General features: G+C 42.1%; 1 protein-coding gene across 8 annotated transcripts in view; it reads right to left on the bottom strand.

Annotated features, from left to right (window-relative positions):
• Positions 1–9,272: 9,272 nt before the first annotated feature.
• Positions 9,273–17,192, bottom strand: part of spag9b (sperm associated antigen 9b) — a 37,040-nt gene continuing 29,120 nt past the window's right edge. For 6 of the 8 annotated variants that reach the window (XM_063481665.1, XM_063481663.1, XM_063481666.1 and 3 more), the window contains 13 exons: positions 17,016–17,177; positions 16,740–16,911; positions 16,386–16,586; positions 16,119–16,275; positions 15,182–15,310; positions 14,993–15,073; positions 14,835–14,902; positions 14,603–14,751; positions 14,344–14,515; positions 14,151–14,264; positions 13,797–13,976; positions 12,521–12,652; positions 9,274–12,433 (listed from right to left, as the gene is read on the bottom strand). In XM_063481665.1, coding sequence (XP_063337735.1) covers positions 12,330–12,433; positions 12,521–12,652; positions 13,797–13,976; positions 14,151–14,264; positions 14,344–14,515; positions 14,603–14,751; positions 14,835–14,902; positions 14,993–15,073; positions 15,182–15,310; positions 16,119–16,275; positions 16,386–16,586; positions 16,740–16,911; positions 17,016–17,177 — 1,821 coding nt within the window. In that variant the 3' untranslated portion in view covers positions 9,274–12,329. Of the gene's footprint in view, positions 12,434–12,520; positions 12,653–13,796; positions 13,977–14,150; positions 14,265–14,343; positions 14,516–14,602; positions 14,752–14,834; positions 14,903–14,992; positions 15,074–15,181; positions 15,311–16,118; positions 16,276–16,385; positions 16,587–16,739; positions 16,912–17,015; positions 17,178–17,192 lie in introns of all 8 variants that reach the window. The other 2 variants (XM_063481668.1, XM_065471564.1) reach the window with 1 other exon arrangement.

Genomic DNA, 17,192 nt, shown 5'->3' with positions numbered 1-17,192 from the left:
GGTACAGAAAATATCTACTGCACAGTCTATAGTCTGAACCCAGCATCACAGATTTGGGTTCTTTGATCAAACCAACTCTAGGTTTCCTTCACTTCACGTGGTTGATGGTACCTTGTCAAAAATTAGCAGTCATCATTTAGTCTTGATTTGTAGAGGGGTTCCTAATCAAACTATACAACTTTTTTTCTCTGTTAAAAGAAATCAAATGATCAATCGCTTATCAAACTGGCAATTAATCAATGTCAGTCAACTCATACGTTAACTGATTGGTTTCAAGGGGAAGTAATGAAGCTGAGTTGTTTATTTGAGGTCAACAACTCCTTGAATATACTCAATACGCAAGTAGGTGAATCGAGCCTTGATCTACTATATGTTCTATTAATTGTACAGGTGAGGTGTTAAGAAATCTCCATAATTATCATTAAAAAACTGAGATTACAAGGCTTTGGGGGATACTTGCCTCATTTTTTTTAAATAAAAAAATATGACAGCTGGTATTAATCCTGATTTAATTGTCTTCCTTTCATGGGATTACTGATATCCTGTTTTAAATCAAAATTTCACTTCTCCTTTTCCTCATCTTTCTTGTCATGTTATCAGAGCAGAGCACTCACCAGTGCCGCACTTTTTTCAACCTTTGCATCTAAAGCCTTATTATTTTTAAAAGCTACTTATGTGTTACAGTTATGCATTTATCAGTCACATCAAATGTTTACATCTGCAATAGTCATACTCATGCATTTAGGGAAAAAGTGAACTTTCCATGTATCATTTACCTATCTACCTATCTTGTTAATAGATGAGATTGATAAATCTCAACACTACCTGCTAGATGTTGTCATATAAGGACCATGAAGGAAGGTGTTCGTGGACAATAGCTTATACAGATGGTGCAATCTGAAAGAGATATGAGAGTGCAAGATGGAGGCAAGGGAGAATGTATCTGGGCAGCATCAGATGATAGCATGTAGGATGAAAACCAAGAAGAGGAAGTGAGTGAAGGCAGAGCCAAGGATTAAATGGTGGAAGTCGTAGAGGGAAGAGTTTTGCACAGAGTTCAGGAAGGAGTTGAGACAGGCTCTGGGGAATAGGGAAGTGTTACCAGATGACTGGGAAAGTACAGCTGCAGTGCTGAGAGAAACTGCCAAGAAGGTGTTTAGTGTATCCTCTGGAAGGATGAAAGACGACAAGGACACTTGAATGAATGACAATGATTGTGGAAGTACAGGAAAGGACTCTAATAAAGAGGTTAGCAAAGAAAAAGTGGGATAGCCAGAAAGTAGACACGAGTACCGAGAGCCCAGGCATATAACTAAGAAAGAGGTGGGAAAGCCAAAGGAAAATACTTACAGTGAGTTATATATGAGGCAGGTCACTAAGAAAGCAGAAAGGGACGAATCAATTGGCTAACCAGAGAGATCGAGCTTGAAAGGATGTGCAGCAGGTTAGGGTGAAAATAGATAGAGATGGAAATGTACTAGCAAGTGAAGGGAGTGTGCCGAGGAACAGGTGAAGCTATGAAGAGTGGAACGGTGGTTGGTCCTGATGACATGCCTGTGGAGGTATGGAGCTGTATAGGACAGAGAGCAGTGGACCTTTTAACTAAATTCTTTAACGTGATCTTGCCTGATCTGGTCATGCCTGAGAAGAAGTGTACTGGTATCGAGTTTTCAAGAACAAGGCTGATGTGCAGAGCTGTGGTATCTACAGAGAGATAAAGCTAATGAACTATAGCATGAAGATATGGAAAAGAGTTGTTGAAGCTAAGCTAGGACAGAGGAGGACGCTCGGTATAGGGTGAGATCGAGGCAGATGATCCACTGTTGATCTTTTTAATGCTCTTCTCCTTGTCTATAATCAAAACAGTCATTTTCAGATCTCTCTTGCATTCATTCTCACTAAAAATCTTTCCTTTCACTAAATATACAGCATACATGTACAACAAATAAACTCTAAATAAAGCCTATGCTAGCCTACTACTTATGAGGCATAATTTGCTGCTCAGTCCTCCATAAATAGTTAAAATAGTTTCAGTGTTCTATAAATCAGTTGCATGTGATTCATAAAAGTTTGTCATGAATTTGACTTCTTTCATTCACCAGGAAGACTCTTCTGCTGGACATTTCAAGTATTTATTTTGTGGAAAAGAACTGCATGGCACAAGGACCAAATTGACAACTTATTAGCATTTATGACTCAAAGACTTAATGCTCAGCAGCTGTTAGGCCTGAATACAATACAAAGAATGCAACAGAAATATGCCTTTATGGGTTATTCATTCATTTATTTTAATTAAATTCCACATTTTATCAAGCCTACCCTGTTTTCCTGTTTTTCACAATTTTAGATCCCATTTTTGGGCTGTTGAAGGAATATACTGACACTTTTTTGCCAGGAGTTTTCAATAGAAGATTTCTTTCACTCTATTTGTGCAACGCAAAGCTAGTGAGTTGCCACCTGTGCAACGAGTCCAAATGTGAAATTTCCTCGCTACTAAATATTCTACCGTCGACTGTAGGTGGTATTATAACTACGAACTTTGTGTACCCTTCAGATTATTATTGCCTTTCTGATGGGCAAGTCTGGGTTTGGTGGTTGTCAAGAGTACAGTACTTGTCTGACTGACTACGTTGTGCCAAGTGTAAAGTTTGGTGGAGGGGAGATTACGGTGTGGGGGGTTTTTAGGAGTTGGGCTCGGCCCCTTAGTTTCAGTGAAAGGAACTCTTAATGCTTCAGCATACCAGCACGGTGGAGCCTGCGAGCCAGGACTTCTTGTCCAACATCAGTGTCTGACTTCACAAATGTGCTTCTGGAAGAATGGTAAAAAAATTCCCATAAACACTCCCAAACATTGTGGAAAGCCTTCCCAGAAGAGTCTACATCATATTAAGCCCTATGGATTAAGAATGGGATGTCGCTCAAGTTCGCATGCATGTGAAGGCAGACAATGTAGTGTATATGACAGCCAAAGTTCAAAGTCTGAGCAAAATAAATGCTGCAAGTTAGTGTATCTGGAAGAGAGATTTGATAAGTGAAACACAAAGTGCATGAGAGGTTCTCTCTCTTTGTCTTTGCCTCGGGCTCGTGGATGGTAAAAGAGAAATGAGAGTACATGAGTGTCTGTGGATTTGCATGAACTGAATGTGTGTGCAGACCTCGTGAAGCGTGTTTTCAAATTTATTTATGTAGTTCTAAAAACCAGTGGAGGCACAACAAAAGACATGTGAGGCTTGGGTTTAATTAGTCCTGATATCTTCATCCACACTGTCATCTCACTTATAAGGAGCCTAATGTCACTCACACAAAGTAAAAAGCCCCACTGATGAATGCGATGATCATCATGGGAAGGGAGACCTGTCGTCATATAAGGAAAAACACGAAGAAAGACGTGGACTAACAAAGTGGAGCGTGAAAAGAGCGATGAGAAACGTGAAGAGGACGGAAATAGATGGTGGGCCACTCCAGCTGTGTGTTTATCCTGCACCCGGGAAGGCTGTGTCAAGCCAGCTGAGATGACATAGCAGATGAGGGCCATGACATGCAGCACAGGCGACAGACTGCGTTAAAAGCACACACTAGCAAGGTGGGTGCTTGTGTGTGTTTGTGAGTCACTCACGATTCATGCTGAATAGATGCACAACAGCAAATCTGTCTCGAGGAGAGGGGAATTTTTGGAAAGCAGCAATTTCTACTTTGCACATTTGCCTTCTTGTGGCAAAACAGTGGCATTCAGCAAACTCAGCGCCCACCTCATTACACCCCTCTGACCTTCTTTGAAATATTGCCTGTGAGACCACATGCACACACAAAGACGCGGTTTAAAACCTCATTTTACGGCATTTTCTTGGCTGGATTTCACCTCAGAGCAATTCTGTGTTACTGTAAACAGACATGTGCGGCGGTATCAGTAGGTCAGTTGACCTGGAGCATCCAGGGCAGCAGTTACCACGAGAGGATCCAGAGGTCATGGTAGTGATGAGACCTGGATAACCCACCATCTGGCTATTTTACGTAACTGTGGAGTAGACTCTAAAATGGTACAGTTTGGTTATGCAAAATGTCAGAAGAGAATTTCTCTCCCGTTTGCAGGCTGATATTAATGTTTGTGACCTTTTCAGGAAACGCATGATTGAAGGGAATATTAAAATGATAAATTTTATCATGTGGGCAGCTTGGTCCCACAAGTCTTAAAGGTTGCATTCTGGAGAGTAGTGAAACTATACAACTTACATGGCTTAAAAAAAGGAAGAAAAGAAGATTTTTTCCTAAGTGAAACAGAAAGATTAACTATAAAATAGATTTGTTAATGTCAGTACACTCACAGGTTACAGCTTTCATTAGTTATTGTAAGCAAGTGTTAGATATTGCTGTGTAACTGGCATTATTGATCCAGTTCACTGCACAATATAAGGTTTCCATGAAGGAGCAAGCTTTAGAGCAGAGGTTTCAAAACCTACAGAGCTCCACAGGCCACTATGTAGTTGGCTCTGGAAATATGAAATATGTACATGCTAGTACAGAGAATGGTTTTAGTCTGTTTAGCTGAATTACACGCTCACTGAAACTGCAAAGGTTGGGAAATTGTATATAGCTTACACATTTATATTGCATTAAGACCTAAAGGTATCCATTGTTTAGGTTTGCTAGCCAAAGTTAGCATAAAATGTTAGCAGTGAATCCTTACAGACACATTAGACATTACTAGCATTAGCTGGTAACGTCCATGCTGAACCCATACACAGTATGGGACAGATGTAGCTAATGAGTCTGTTTAGCTAAATCCCATGCTCACTAAAACTGCACAAGTTGTAATTTTTTTTATTTAGCTTACTCATTTATATTATATTAAGACCTAAAGGTATCCATTGTTTAGGTTTGCTAGCCAACATTAGCATCAGATGTTAACAGTGAATGCTTATAGACACAGTAGACATTGCTAGCATTAGCTGGTAACGTCCATGCTGAACCCATACACAGTATAAAAAATGGATGTGGCTTATGAGTCTGAAAAGTGAAGCCAGCAGAGAAGCGTCCTAAACCTGTATTATTTTTAATGACCACCAGGGGACAGTATGTAGTGTTGTAAAAAAGACTATAGAAGAAGTCCTATAGAAGGAAAAAAATGAAAAAATGGCTTTTTAACTTGACATTTTAAAACACAGTCCCTCATTTAGGGTCATATTACATAAATTATTAAATGTATTTTGTAAATTTTGGTTACACTGCATTTTACAAAGGAGGATTATCTTTTATATTAGCCATAGCTAGAGTTGTAGTTGACATGTTGTTAGCCAGTGAGCAAGCAGTTTCACACTCAGACTCACCCTTTTCTCATCACATCCAGTTTTAAAATAACTAAATGGCAATAGTGAAAATGCTCATCGGAAGGCCACAGAACAGGACTTCATATATCAGGGTAACTACATCCGTCTGTTTATGCCTCTATTTACCCTTCCATCCAAACATGTTAAGTTGCACAAAAACAAGATGTTGACTCAAAAGTTTAACCTCAGCAGTGATGATGTCACAGTGACTAGGACCATCTTTTATTTGCAGTTTGTTTTTTCTTTGTCTGTTTCTTGTCAATAGTAGTCCTGTGTCGTTAAAGGTTAAGAAAATTTGTATTACTCTGTTTTATTTAAAAAAAAAAAAAAACAACAAACTGGTGCGAAAAACAAAGAGTCAGCAAACTTTTCTACTCTCAGCAAGAATAAATATCCTTTTAAAATCTCTGGGTTTTACCAGACTGTTGTTTAGGCTGTACTAAGGTTAAGGCCACAAATATGAACCTTGTTTGGAACATACTATTAATCCTTGGTTAAGTGAATTTTTAAAAATTCTACAATATGGTGTGTTTTTATTGTTTCTAGGATCCTATTTATATATTTTGATGGGCAGGTTACTTGAAAAGAACATAATGCTGAAATCTTTACATGCGATTTAAATGCTGTTGTGTAGAAGCCTTAATTTAGTGCGAATATACTCTTTTCCTTGAGCGCTATCGGTCCTCTCAGATAACTACTTAGCTGGGTTGATTTTCCCCCAAAATATCAAACATCTAATTTAAGGTCACATCTTCCGTGCAATAGATGTCATATTCTCTGTCTGAAGGTCATGACAGGGAGTACAAAATCAAGGTTGAGGGAGAGAAAAAAGGAAATCCGCTGTATATGCATCACTTAACCTCCTACTCCGCTATCATGACTGTGATCCATGACAGCCAGGCATTCTGCAAAGAGCTTGGGAAGAGATTAAAGCCTCTCTGTCTGTCTCTCATGCTGCTAAGCACCAGTTCCCCCTCATTCAAAGGGCTGAAACCAAGGCTTTGAATAGAACAGTCACGGACCAATCGCAGGCAGGGGAGGGGTGCCTCTGTCCTTCTAATAAAGTCACTGAGAAAACATTCACACTCTGTAGGTCGAGCACTCCACCTAGTGTTTGTGAAGAAACACAATCAGACTCTCTGAGGTGATACAAATGGGTAAAAGCAAACTCCAAATGTGCCCGCACAATGAGCACATTCAGAGAAACACAAGGTGATTAAAGGAAATCCAAAAGGGCTAAGGGAAGTTTTACAAAAACACAGCTTATTCCGGAACCTGCCATTAAAAGAGACACCACCATAAACAGCAGAGTATTTTGGCACAACGTCGAACATGCCGAGGAAACGTCTAAGCTGGACATCAGTCAGCTTATTTAACTATTTATTTTGATAAATTAACACCCTAAATAAGTAAGTTTGGTGCCAAGTAAATTTGCTCCCTCGATTGTAGAAAGTGACATAACAGCCTCCATGTGGTAAAAATGTTTAAAGGGCTTCAAACTGACTGAGAGGCAGCGCTGTCTTGATCTCTGCTATGTCGTTAAGTTATTAGCCCTAATTAAACCTGACTGCACTAGAAGCACCAACACTGACTAAAGATATTCCATTCTGTTTGTTACTTCCTTCAAACTGGAGAATGTTAAATGCTCAAATTTTATTAGATGCAAGTGGCTCAAATCCTGAGAATAAAAGAGGCATTTTGTCAGAGGTATCTTCCTCCCCACTGTCGCCAAGTGCTGTCTCAGGTAAGTCCTGAGGAGTCAGCTGAATGGTAAGAAGAAGATCCGGGCTATCAATACCTACACCCTGCCCGTGATCAGGTACCCTGCTGGGATAATAAGCTGGCCAAAGGAGGAGAAATATCAAGATCAGAATGCTTCTGACCATGCATGGAGGGTTTCACCCCAAGTCCAGCACCCTGAGGCCGTATGCTAAGCGGAAGGAAGGAGGCCGGGGACTAGTGAGTGTCAGCACCACAGTCTCGATTGAGGCAACAAACATCCATGAATACATCAGGAAGATGGCCAGAACTGACCGCATGCTCAGTGAATACCAAAGGCAGCAGAAACCCAAGAAAGAGGAGGAACCATCATGGAAGGACAGGCCCTGCACGGTATGTACCACCAGCAGATAGAGGAAGTGGCTGACATCCAGAAGTCCTACCAGTGGCTGGACTGTTAGACAGCACAGGAACAAGCTCTGAGCACAAGATCCATAGAGGCTGGGGTCTATCACACCAGGCAAGACCCCAGGTGCAGGCTGTGTAAAGATGCCCCAGAGACAATCCAGCACATAACAGCAGGGTACAAGATGCTAGCGGGCATGGCATACATGGAACACCATAACCAAGTGGCTCGCATAGTATACAGAAACATCTGTGCCGAGTATGGACTGGAAGTCCAAGGGTCAAAATGGGAGAAATGGTCGAGAATGGCCAAGCTAAGATCCTGTGGGACTTCCAGATATGGACGGACAAAATGGTGATGGCTAACCAACCAGACAAGCAGAGGAAGACGGCCATAGTGATAGATGTAAGATAAGATAAGATAAGATAACCTTTATTAGTCCCACACGTGGGAAATTTGTTTTGTAGCAATAACAAATGACAGCAACATCAGGAAGAAGGAACACGAGAAGCTGGAGAAGTACCAAGGGCTCAGAGAAGAGCTTGAGAAGATGTGGAGGCTGAAGGTAACAGTGGTGCCAGTGGTAATCGGAGCACTAGGTGCGGTGACTCCCAAACTAGGCAAGTGGCTCCAGCAGATCCCAGGAACAACATCGGAGAGCTCTGTCCAGAAGAGCGCAGTCGTAGGAACAGCTAAGATACTGCACAGGACCATCAAGATCCCAGGCCTCTGGTAGAGGACCCGAGCTTGAACGACAGACCACCTTCAGGGGCGAGAGGGGAATTTTTAAAATAAATATATATGGGTTTAAGGAGCTTGGAAAGATAAGATAACTACTTTGTTGCTTATTTTAGACTGGACTATTTTTATCCCTTATCCTGGTGCTGTGACATAATGATTTCCCATGTGGCACCAATAAAGTCTCCATTTATCAGTTTGTCTAATAAAATTTGTGTTAATAATTACCAGATTTCTTTGTTTGTTTTAAACCTTTTTTGCGCCACGGACCGGTTTGTGCCTGACAATATTTTCACGGACCGGCCTTTAAGGTGTCGCGGATAAATGCAACAAAATAAAACTAGTACCGGTACCGGAAAAAAGATTTATTCATAACACACGTGAAAAGACCCAGGAAAACAGTTAACGAAAAAAACGATAACAAAATAACGCTAAAAACCGATAAAAACCCTGAAAACCATACATTTCACACCCGAGTCTCAACTCTTGCGGCCCGGTACCAAATGACTCACGGACCGGTATCGGTCCGTGGCCCGGGGGTTGGGGACCGCTGTTTTAAACCACCAAGGAGTCATTGCCGATCAGTGAGCCCATCCCAGGATGTCAAAAACTGCCGTTTAGGTTATGGTTACAAAGCAACTGGCATCTCAGAAATATGCCAGAGTTATCCTTCAGCTCATGCCTCCTGTCACAGACATTGTGAGGTCTCCTTCCTAATGGCTCAGATTTGGATCTAAACCGAAATCTTTTCCTAAATATAAACAATTTTAGTGCCTAAATGAAATGGGACAAATGGCAGCCTGCAGGTTCAGTCTTGTGATTTTTCACTACCATCTGGCCAACAGTGGATACAAAATGAAAGCACCTTAAGCTGGCCATCGCTGTAAACTGTTGTCCCTTTTCATCACTACCTATTCAACTTGACACAACTCGACTAAAAGAGCTACAAATAACATCGAAACTGAATAATAATTCAAATATTAAAAACATTAGTTCTAATGTTTAGTAGCAATACAAATAATATTACAGATTACAAAACACGCAACATTTCATTAATAGTTTACTGTTGGTAACAAAAGTTCAATTAGTGATTTACAGTTTAATGATGGTGTAACTCTAAAGTGTTACTGGATGGATGGCTCTTTACGTAGCCTCCTTTTACAATCATTACACTTTGTGATGTTATAACCTAGTCTGGCCATGATGTAAACCACAGCACAGCCCTACCATACCATCATGGTTCATCTTGAATAGAAGTGTGCTTTTCATGTATCCCAAATCTAGATTTCTGTTCATTTCACTTTACAAGCAGAGCCACCATGTGTATAATAACCAATAATAATAATCATAATAATATACCCAGCAGACCAAGCTTGCCCACAAAAGTTGCTTTAATTGATTGTTAAAAATAAGTAAGGCTATAGATGCTGCAGACGTACAAGATGTTTGTACTGCAAACATGGAGGAGGAGGAGCCCCTGCTGAGTTAATGAAAGCAGTCGCAGAGGGGAGGGATGACACAGCTGTGTGGAGGAGCTCTGCTGAAGACTCTACAACAAAGTTTCCTCTGTCGTGCTGTGATGGGATGGAGCTGCCCAATCAGTGCCTCCCAGACTTCAGTTTGACTTCATTTCCCACGCTGGAGGTGGAAACTGATGCGTCTGCTGACAGGCTGCAGGGCTTCTGCTTTCAAACACCCCACGCTCACTCCGCTTCAGAGGTGCATAGCTGAGTAAAGTCATACAATAAACAAAAAACCCAAGCCACATTCATGTTTCATACATATATATAATCATATATATTCATATTCCATGTACAAAGATACAATCTGAATTGCAAAGGCTCAATCATTGTAAATAAATACTGAAATGGCTAAATTGCAATATAATTACTCTTCTCTCCTGGAGAGAAGACGCACAAACACACCCTCGCATAACGAGAACAGGCCTCCGCTATAACGGTTCAATACAAAGAACAAAACAAAAGTGCAGCGTGCTGACACGCAGGCCAGAGACCGTCTCCAGTGAACATCTGACACACTGCACTCAGTGGGGACAGACATAAAAAAGAAAAGTTCATATGGAACCTGGCAAACGGGGCTTTGCCGCCAGGCTGCGATATTGCTAATTGACACATATACATGTTCCAGTTTTGACCTCCTATTAAAAAGAAGAATTTTTGGGGGGTGGTTGGGGGGGGGACACGGGGCGATAATCCTAAGTGTGGCTTTTTTATCCTCTCAGTTTTAGGTCCAGCAGCACATTCTCTTTTCCCACACCCTAAAAATATTCCCACATATTAAAGTCTAAAAATAGATCTCATCTATACATTAGGAATTCTGTTAGAAAAACTCGCACAGTATCTACATGGAGGCAGACTCACATGCTGCAGAAAGGTGCCATCATTTAGACCAGACACAATTATTGTTTTACCATGTGGAAAACTTTATATTCTTTAACCTTTGGTAACAATCAGAGCATTGTTTTGATAAAAAAAAAATAAATACTCTGTTACACTCAAAGCCTTTAAATCAGTCCTCATGCATATCAAAGAGCCAAAGGACTCGAACTTATCCTGGATTCAGTACACGTCTGTGGTGTGTGAACCTAAAGAAAGTCCTCCTTTCTTTAGGTTTATACAGACACAGCAGCTTCTGCTTTTTATGTCATCAAATCTTCTGTCAGTGAGTTAAAATGGTAACTGCTACTGCAACTCCATTAGAGCTGCAGTTTGTGCCTCTCATTCATTAACACTGCGTTCTGTCACAGAGCTAATCATCGGATTTTCAGGAAACACAACAACCCCAACCATGCAGTCTAAAGACACGTCCTGGGAGGGGGAGAAAAATCTCAAAATCAAAATACGTCCCAAGATTCATACAGATGAAGCAGCACTACATGAAGTGCCAGGAAACCTTTTCAAGAGGACCATGAATACCTGTGCAAAACGAGACATTTTATAGTTGCTATAGAGCAACATTTGCTGCTGCAAATGCTGCAAACTGCTGCTGCACAAGAGGATGGCGCGCCATGTTGCATCTATAAATTGTGCAGGTGTAACTACAGACACTACAGTAAGACTAATCAAATGCTAGAATTTCACCAAAACCAAAGCAGAAACAGCCTGTACCTCACAGCATGATATTATTTGTCTGATAAAATTGCTACTAAAGGACAAACAGCACAAACATGATGCAGAAGTTCATTTCAGTGACTCGAAATTTGAGAATGTAAAACTCAGCAGCCTGATTGGTCACATTCCTCATTCAGCAGAGTCCAGAATTATAAGTTGCATATTTAAAAAAAAAAAACAACAACAAACAAAAAAACACTGATTGTATGTGTTTGTGTTGAACGGACTAATTAGCTGTACAGGCTTCGAAGTTATTCTCATGGGTGAAGTTGGGAATAATAACATGGAAGTCTGTGGCACCTCTAGTGGCCATTAGAAGAACTACAATCTTTGGTGCTTCCACATGGGCTCTTTTTTCCAGGGCTAGGTTCTGCAGCGTGGTGCAGATCTGTGGCCTGAATGTAGCGGCAACACACGAGGCACAAACTGGGCTACCATTACTGCAAATTGATTATTAGGATAGATAAACAAAACAGACACAAACCAGCTTGATACGTGGTGTATTGCATTTGACCTAAAGACTTTCAAAAGCAAAGTTACCAAATGAAGGCTTTCCATTTTACACTATTAAAGAGTATCACTTATGTGGCCACTTTCTGTTGTGTTTTCATTGACCGATTTTACATATGCCGAGTCCAGCATGGGCACACAGTAACTGGACTGAATGAAGGGAACCTGGAAATGTCAAATACAACAAATCAAAAGTAATTCTTCTGTCCTCAACAACCGCTTTACATTAAATAATATTAAAAGAGGCATTATAACAGATTACATTTCAAATCCATGAAATTAAAAAGAAAAAGAAAGAAAGAAAACAATAATAAAACAACATGCATCAAGGTTAACGTTGAGGAGGAGCTCAGAGCAGTTTTTGCTTGTTTTACTCTTTCTGTCCAGGACTGAGGAAGAAAAGAAAGTGCTGATTAAACTCAGAGGAGCCTCGCCCACCTCCACTCCTCCGTGGTTTGAGAGAAAAGGCAAATCAGGCCTCGAGGGGTCGGAAGCGAGAGCTCAGTCCTGAGTCACCTGCCAAACGATAAGGTGGCTGCGCTCGGCTTTAGGCTGAAGTTTGATGGGGGCGTCCTCCGCCTCCTCCATCTCTCCGTCCTCATCGCCTGCAGACACACAAGTCGTCATGTTCTCCTCTACAACCACTGCGCCGTTACTGCCTAGTCTGTAAGCACGTCATGCAATAAACTCACCCATTCTGAAGTCGATGTAGCCTTCTCCTCCACTCATCACCAGCATACACTTAGTTCCTTCCTGAGTTGTGGCATCTGCCGCCTTGTCGCCAGCTGCTTCTCCTGCACACGATGCAGATGGAGCTGCGTGACCTGAAAGCATAGAGGGACAAACTGTAACCACCGCCAGGCTCCAGATCGCATCTGCTCAGCCACTTTTTTCTAGCTTCACATTGTTAATTACCAGAATTACACCCAGTCAGATTTCAGCTCACTAGTTAGTCAGCTGTTTGAGAATGACAGGGACTATAACGAAGCATTGCCTTCCCTTTTTTACTAGTCAATAAAGGACCGAGTTGTTGTGCTAAAGCATTGGATTTTATGCCTACTCAGTTTTAATGCAGAGTTAAGAAACAAACACGAGCAAGGACCGAAAGCCGAGGTTGGCATCACTTGTTTTGTCATCATTTAATTAGTGCTGTCAGCGTTAATCTCGTTAAAATGACGTTAACGCCATAACTGCATTAACCCGGCAAATCTCCGTTAGCGAATTAGCGCGGATCGCCCCGTGCGTGGGGCTTCACGGAGCTAACGCGTTAATGAGTTAACCGCGCTAACGCATTGTTGACAGACTGGCTGTGGTCCCGTAATGTGAACTTGAACTTGAAGGGAGGCCCCTCAAAGAAAGAGCTGCAGGTGTCGTCACTGGCAGTCGCGACGTGGTAAGGGCCCTTCTGCCTTATGTTTGGGAGGGATCTAGAGTCCTTTCACTTTTCCTCATTGAATCTTTACAATCTCATACCACAATACTTTAATCATTAAAATCTAACAAATGAAACTCCCTATATTTTGCTTTTTTCTATATTCTGTTTAACTGAGCTCTTTATTGTGTGTTACTTTTCCTTCCGGAGCTATTTTGTGTTGGGATATAACTATTTTATTGTATCGTTTTCCATCAGGTTCCTGCCCCCCCTGGTTGTTAGCAGGCCAGATGAGATATATAATCTCCTTGGTCAGTTCTGGGTGTATCCTACTCTGTGAAGTGGAGATTTACTTATTAATTTTCCAGTTTTGGGGGATTAGTTGACCTGCTGCTCTTTCCTCTAACCAAGAACAGCTTTGGAGAAAATGTAACTCTGCAGTAACTAAAGACTGCAGTAATATCACATGTCTATTTAACAACAATTTGACACCATTAATCACATTGTTCAACTAAACTAAACCCTCAGGTTGTGAGAGGTTTAGAGCAGAGGATTTGGGCTTCTGCAGTTTGTTTAGTCGATTTCTGCTTGCTCACCTGGAACAGCTGTGAAGAACTTGACAGCATCACGGTGACCATGGAAAGAGAGCTGAGCGTGAGCCATGGAGCAGTACGGAACAAACGTCCCTGCTGTGACTTTGTCGCCACTGTCGTCACCATAAACACGGACTGCACTTCCTGGTTGGTTACCTGCTGCCTTGGTAACCTTGCTGGCTGCTAATGATAGAGCAGGAGTGAATCAACTATTAAGCAATATAATGTCATTACTACACTGCAACAGCTCATTCAGAGATCACACATAAGGCAGCAACACATACAGAACAAATAAGCATAACCAAAGTCTCAACTAACAGGTTAGAAAAGAACTAAACAGATCCAGCTCAGACTCACTCTCTGTCAGAGGGATGGAGATGATAACACCATTGCCAGTTCCAATCCACAGACGGTTACATGACACCATCAGAGCCGTGATTCTGACAAATGAGAAGCCCAGTTTGCCCGTGCCTGGAACACAGACAAAACTTTTATCTCTGCATTTTCAAAACAAGCTGCTGTTGTCAAGACAGACGATTGTAGAACTGACCCAGCATTTTGCTGACATAGGGCTCGATGTCGACATCCTGGAGGTGCTGGTAGGTGTGAGCGTGGAACAGCCTGAGGGTGGAGTCGAGTCTGATGGACACCCAGATACCGTCGCCGTCCCAAGCCAGCAGACGTACCTGACTGTCCTTACGAGGGTGGGCATCAAATGATTTCTGCAGTGTACAAAGACATTAGCAGTTTAGACATGAAGCAAAGGGAAGATTTCAGAATTGCTAATCATTACCACGAGGTTACTGTACCTCTATCTTCATGGCTTTAGGTTGCACCACATAGATCTTGTTCCTGAAGCCACACCACACCTTATCATGCACTACTGTCATGCAGCGGATGGAGTGGTGAGGCCTCCCCAAGTCTAACAGATGGTAGTTTGTCAGGTCCCACTGTCCATCTTACAAAATAAAGTCAAGTTAGACACCTGGATACTGTGTACACACGTTAAAGAAGGAAGTGGCAACAGCTCAACTCTCTCACCTACACCTCTGTGGAAAATGGCTAACGTGCCATCAGAGAGGCCAACTAGCACACGTCCTTTCACGTGTCTGTGGGAGGAAATGTGTGAGAATTACATGTTTAAACAGGCAAATAGGAAGGAAATAAACTCCAGCTGCCACCTGTCTGAATGCACTTACACTATGCCGAGCACAGAGTCCTTCAGCTTTATAGAGTGAAGACACTTCTTCCACTGAGCCACGGAGGAGTGCACGTACACACTGGAATCACAGCAGGTGCATCAATTTAGACAGAGGGGTTTTTTCTGTTTTTAAATTCAGTCACATACAAAAGTGTGCTGAGTGAAAGAAAAATGAAAAAAATCTCACTATCCATTCTGTGCGCCCAGCCACATAGTGGGAAGAACACTGCTCATTTTCTGAGCCTCTTCTCTCATCAGGTCCTGCTCCTCTGCACTGGGGTTCAAGCTCACGCCATCCTTCAGCAGATCGCTCTCCCTGCTCGTCAGAGAACACAGTAAATACAGTGTTTACATCAGACGTCTGCACTGGGACGGTTTAATCTTATGTGTTTGGACCCGAGTACCCAAGAAGGACTGATTGTGTGTGTTTATTGTACTTCAAAAGAGCAAATAGTCAGTCATTATGCTTGATCACCAAAAGGACAAAGTTTTCTAAATGAGTCCTGTTTGTCGTCTGTCACTGTGAGTCTTAAACTTAAAAAGTGAGTGGATTAGTCACGCCGCTTCAATCAAAAGGAGACAAATAAAAATCTCGGACTGATTTTACCAACTTTCTTTTCAAGGAATAATGGATTAAATGCTTCACCGCGATGCACTGGGGATTAAGATACAGTACTGAGCAAAAGTCTCAAGTCGTCCCACATTTCTTTCCCTTTTGCTCTCAACAAGCAGCCAGATTTCAAAGGGTCCGGAGCAATAGTTCTCCAAGTTTTCTGAAGATCTTTCAAAGTTCTTCTTTGCACATTAGCTGATAAACAAAGGAATAAAGTACGTGCCAGATATGCAGCCATTAAACATGCAGATCAGACAGTATATAATTCAGTATAGATCACGTTTCAAGGTAAATGGCACACAGTCGATGAGCGATACAGAAACAGAGCCTGACCTGAAGCTCTGATGCACTGCAGTAATCATTCACTAATGTTTACATGTAGCTCACGATACAGTAAATAGTTTACAGCAAGCTATTGTTGCTGCTCTGTGGTTTGTTTATGGCTCTGAAACAAAGTGAAGCTTTTATTAGCAAGACTGAATCACAACACCACTTTGCCTCTTGATGTTACCTCTGAGAGTAGTTGGCTGGCGTCTCTACTTTGTGCTGAGCTCCCAGTGGATCTGTGAAGACGTGCTCAGTGTAGATTTCCCGCAGGCTTTCTCGCTGGTCAGCAGATTCTGCACTGGTCTCTGTCGCCTCTGTGGCTTCTTCCGCTGGTCTGGATTCTGGGGAAAAGATTATCTCTTAGTGAACCAATCATGTAGAAGCACAGTAGTTTTCTTTTTGCAAATGTATCAGAAGAAGACTCCTTTGCAGTGATCCCGATAGCTCTTACCGGCTTCTCCATCTTTTCCTGCTGTCTGAGGAACAGCTGTTATTCCCTCAGCTTCACAGCCCACCACTGTGATGCCTCCCAGCACGCTGTCGCCACCTGCTGAGCTGGTACTGGTTGCTGAAGAGTTGCCATCTCCCACCGGTCCCACCTCAGAGTTTGGAGGCACTTCTTCTCCAGCTGGGTAGTCTGTCTCTCTCGCACCTGAAGGAAATTAATACAGAAATCGTGCTGTTCTTTATAACTGATGTGCGTTTTCTGAAGGCCAGTGAATGCCAAGTGAGTTATCTCCACAAAAAAGACAATAAAAGAAAAAATGTCTCCAACTGTGGGATACAGATACACTGATTAACTGACCTGGCACGCTTGCGATGCAGAGGATGTGAGAGTTACAAACAAAGAAGCTCTCCAGGATGTTCCCAGGCTGGTTGGCATCAATGACGACAGCTTTAGTAGTAGACTTGGTGGTGGTGCAAATCCACACAAGTGACGACAACTCCTCCTGGTGCCGCTGCTCTTTCTGCTGCTCCTGGATCCACAAAAACAGAGAAGCGGAAAATAAATTACTTATTAACAAACCTTGGAAATCAGCATTTTAGGTCAAAGATCACATCAAAGTGTGTGCGTATGTACCCTGAGTTCTTGATCCAGCTTATCCAGACTGCTCTGAGACCCAATCTTCTTTTTCGGGCTCTCTGGTCCTGACACGTCACTATAAAACACACTGGCCCCGACTATTGAACCTCCATCTCTGGTTTTACCTCCAGAAAGATTCACACAGGTAGCACACCACAGCTGAAGCACAGACAC

The sequence above is a fragment of the Pelmatolapia mariae genome, linkage group LG8 (genome assembly GCF_036321145.2).
Source record: "Pelmatolapia mariae isolate MD_Pm_ZW linkage group LG8, Pm_UMD_F_2, whole genome shotgun sequence".
In the NCBI taxonomy this organism is placed as follows: Eukaryota; Metazoa; Chordata; class Actinopteri; order Cichliformes; family Cichlidae; genus Pelmatolapia; species Pelmatolapia mariae.
Note: the sequence above shows the minus strand (reverse complement) of the source record. Positions and strands in the feature narration are given on the sequence as shown.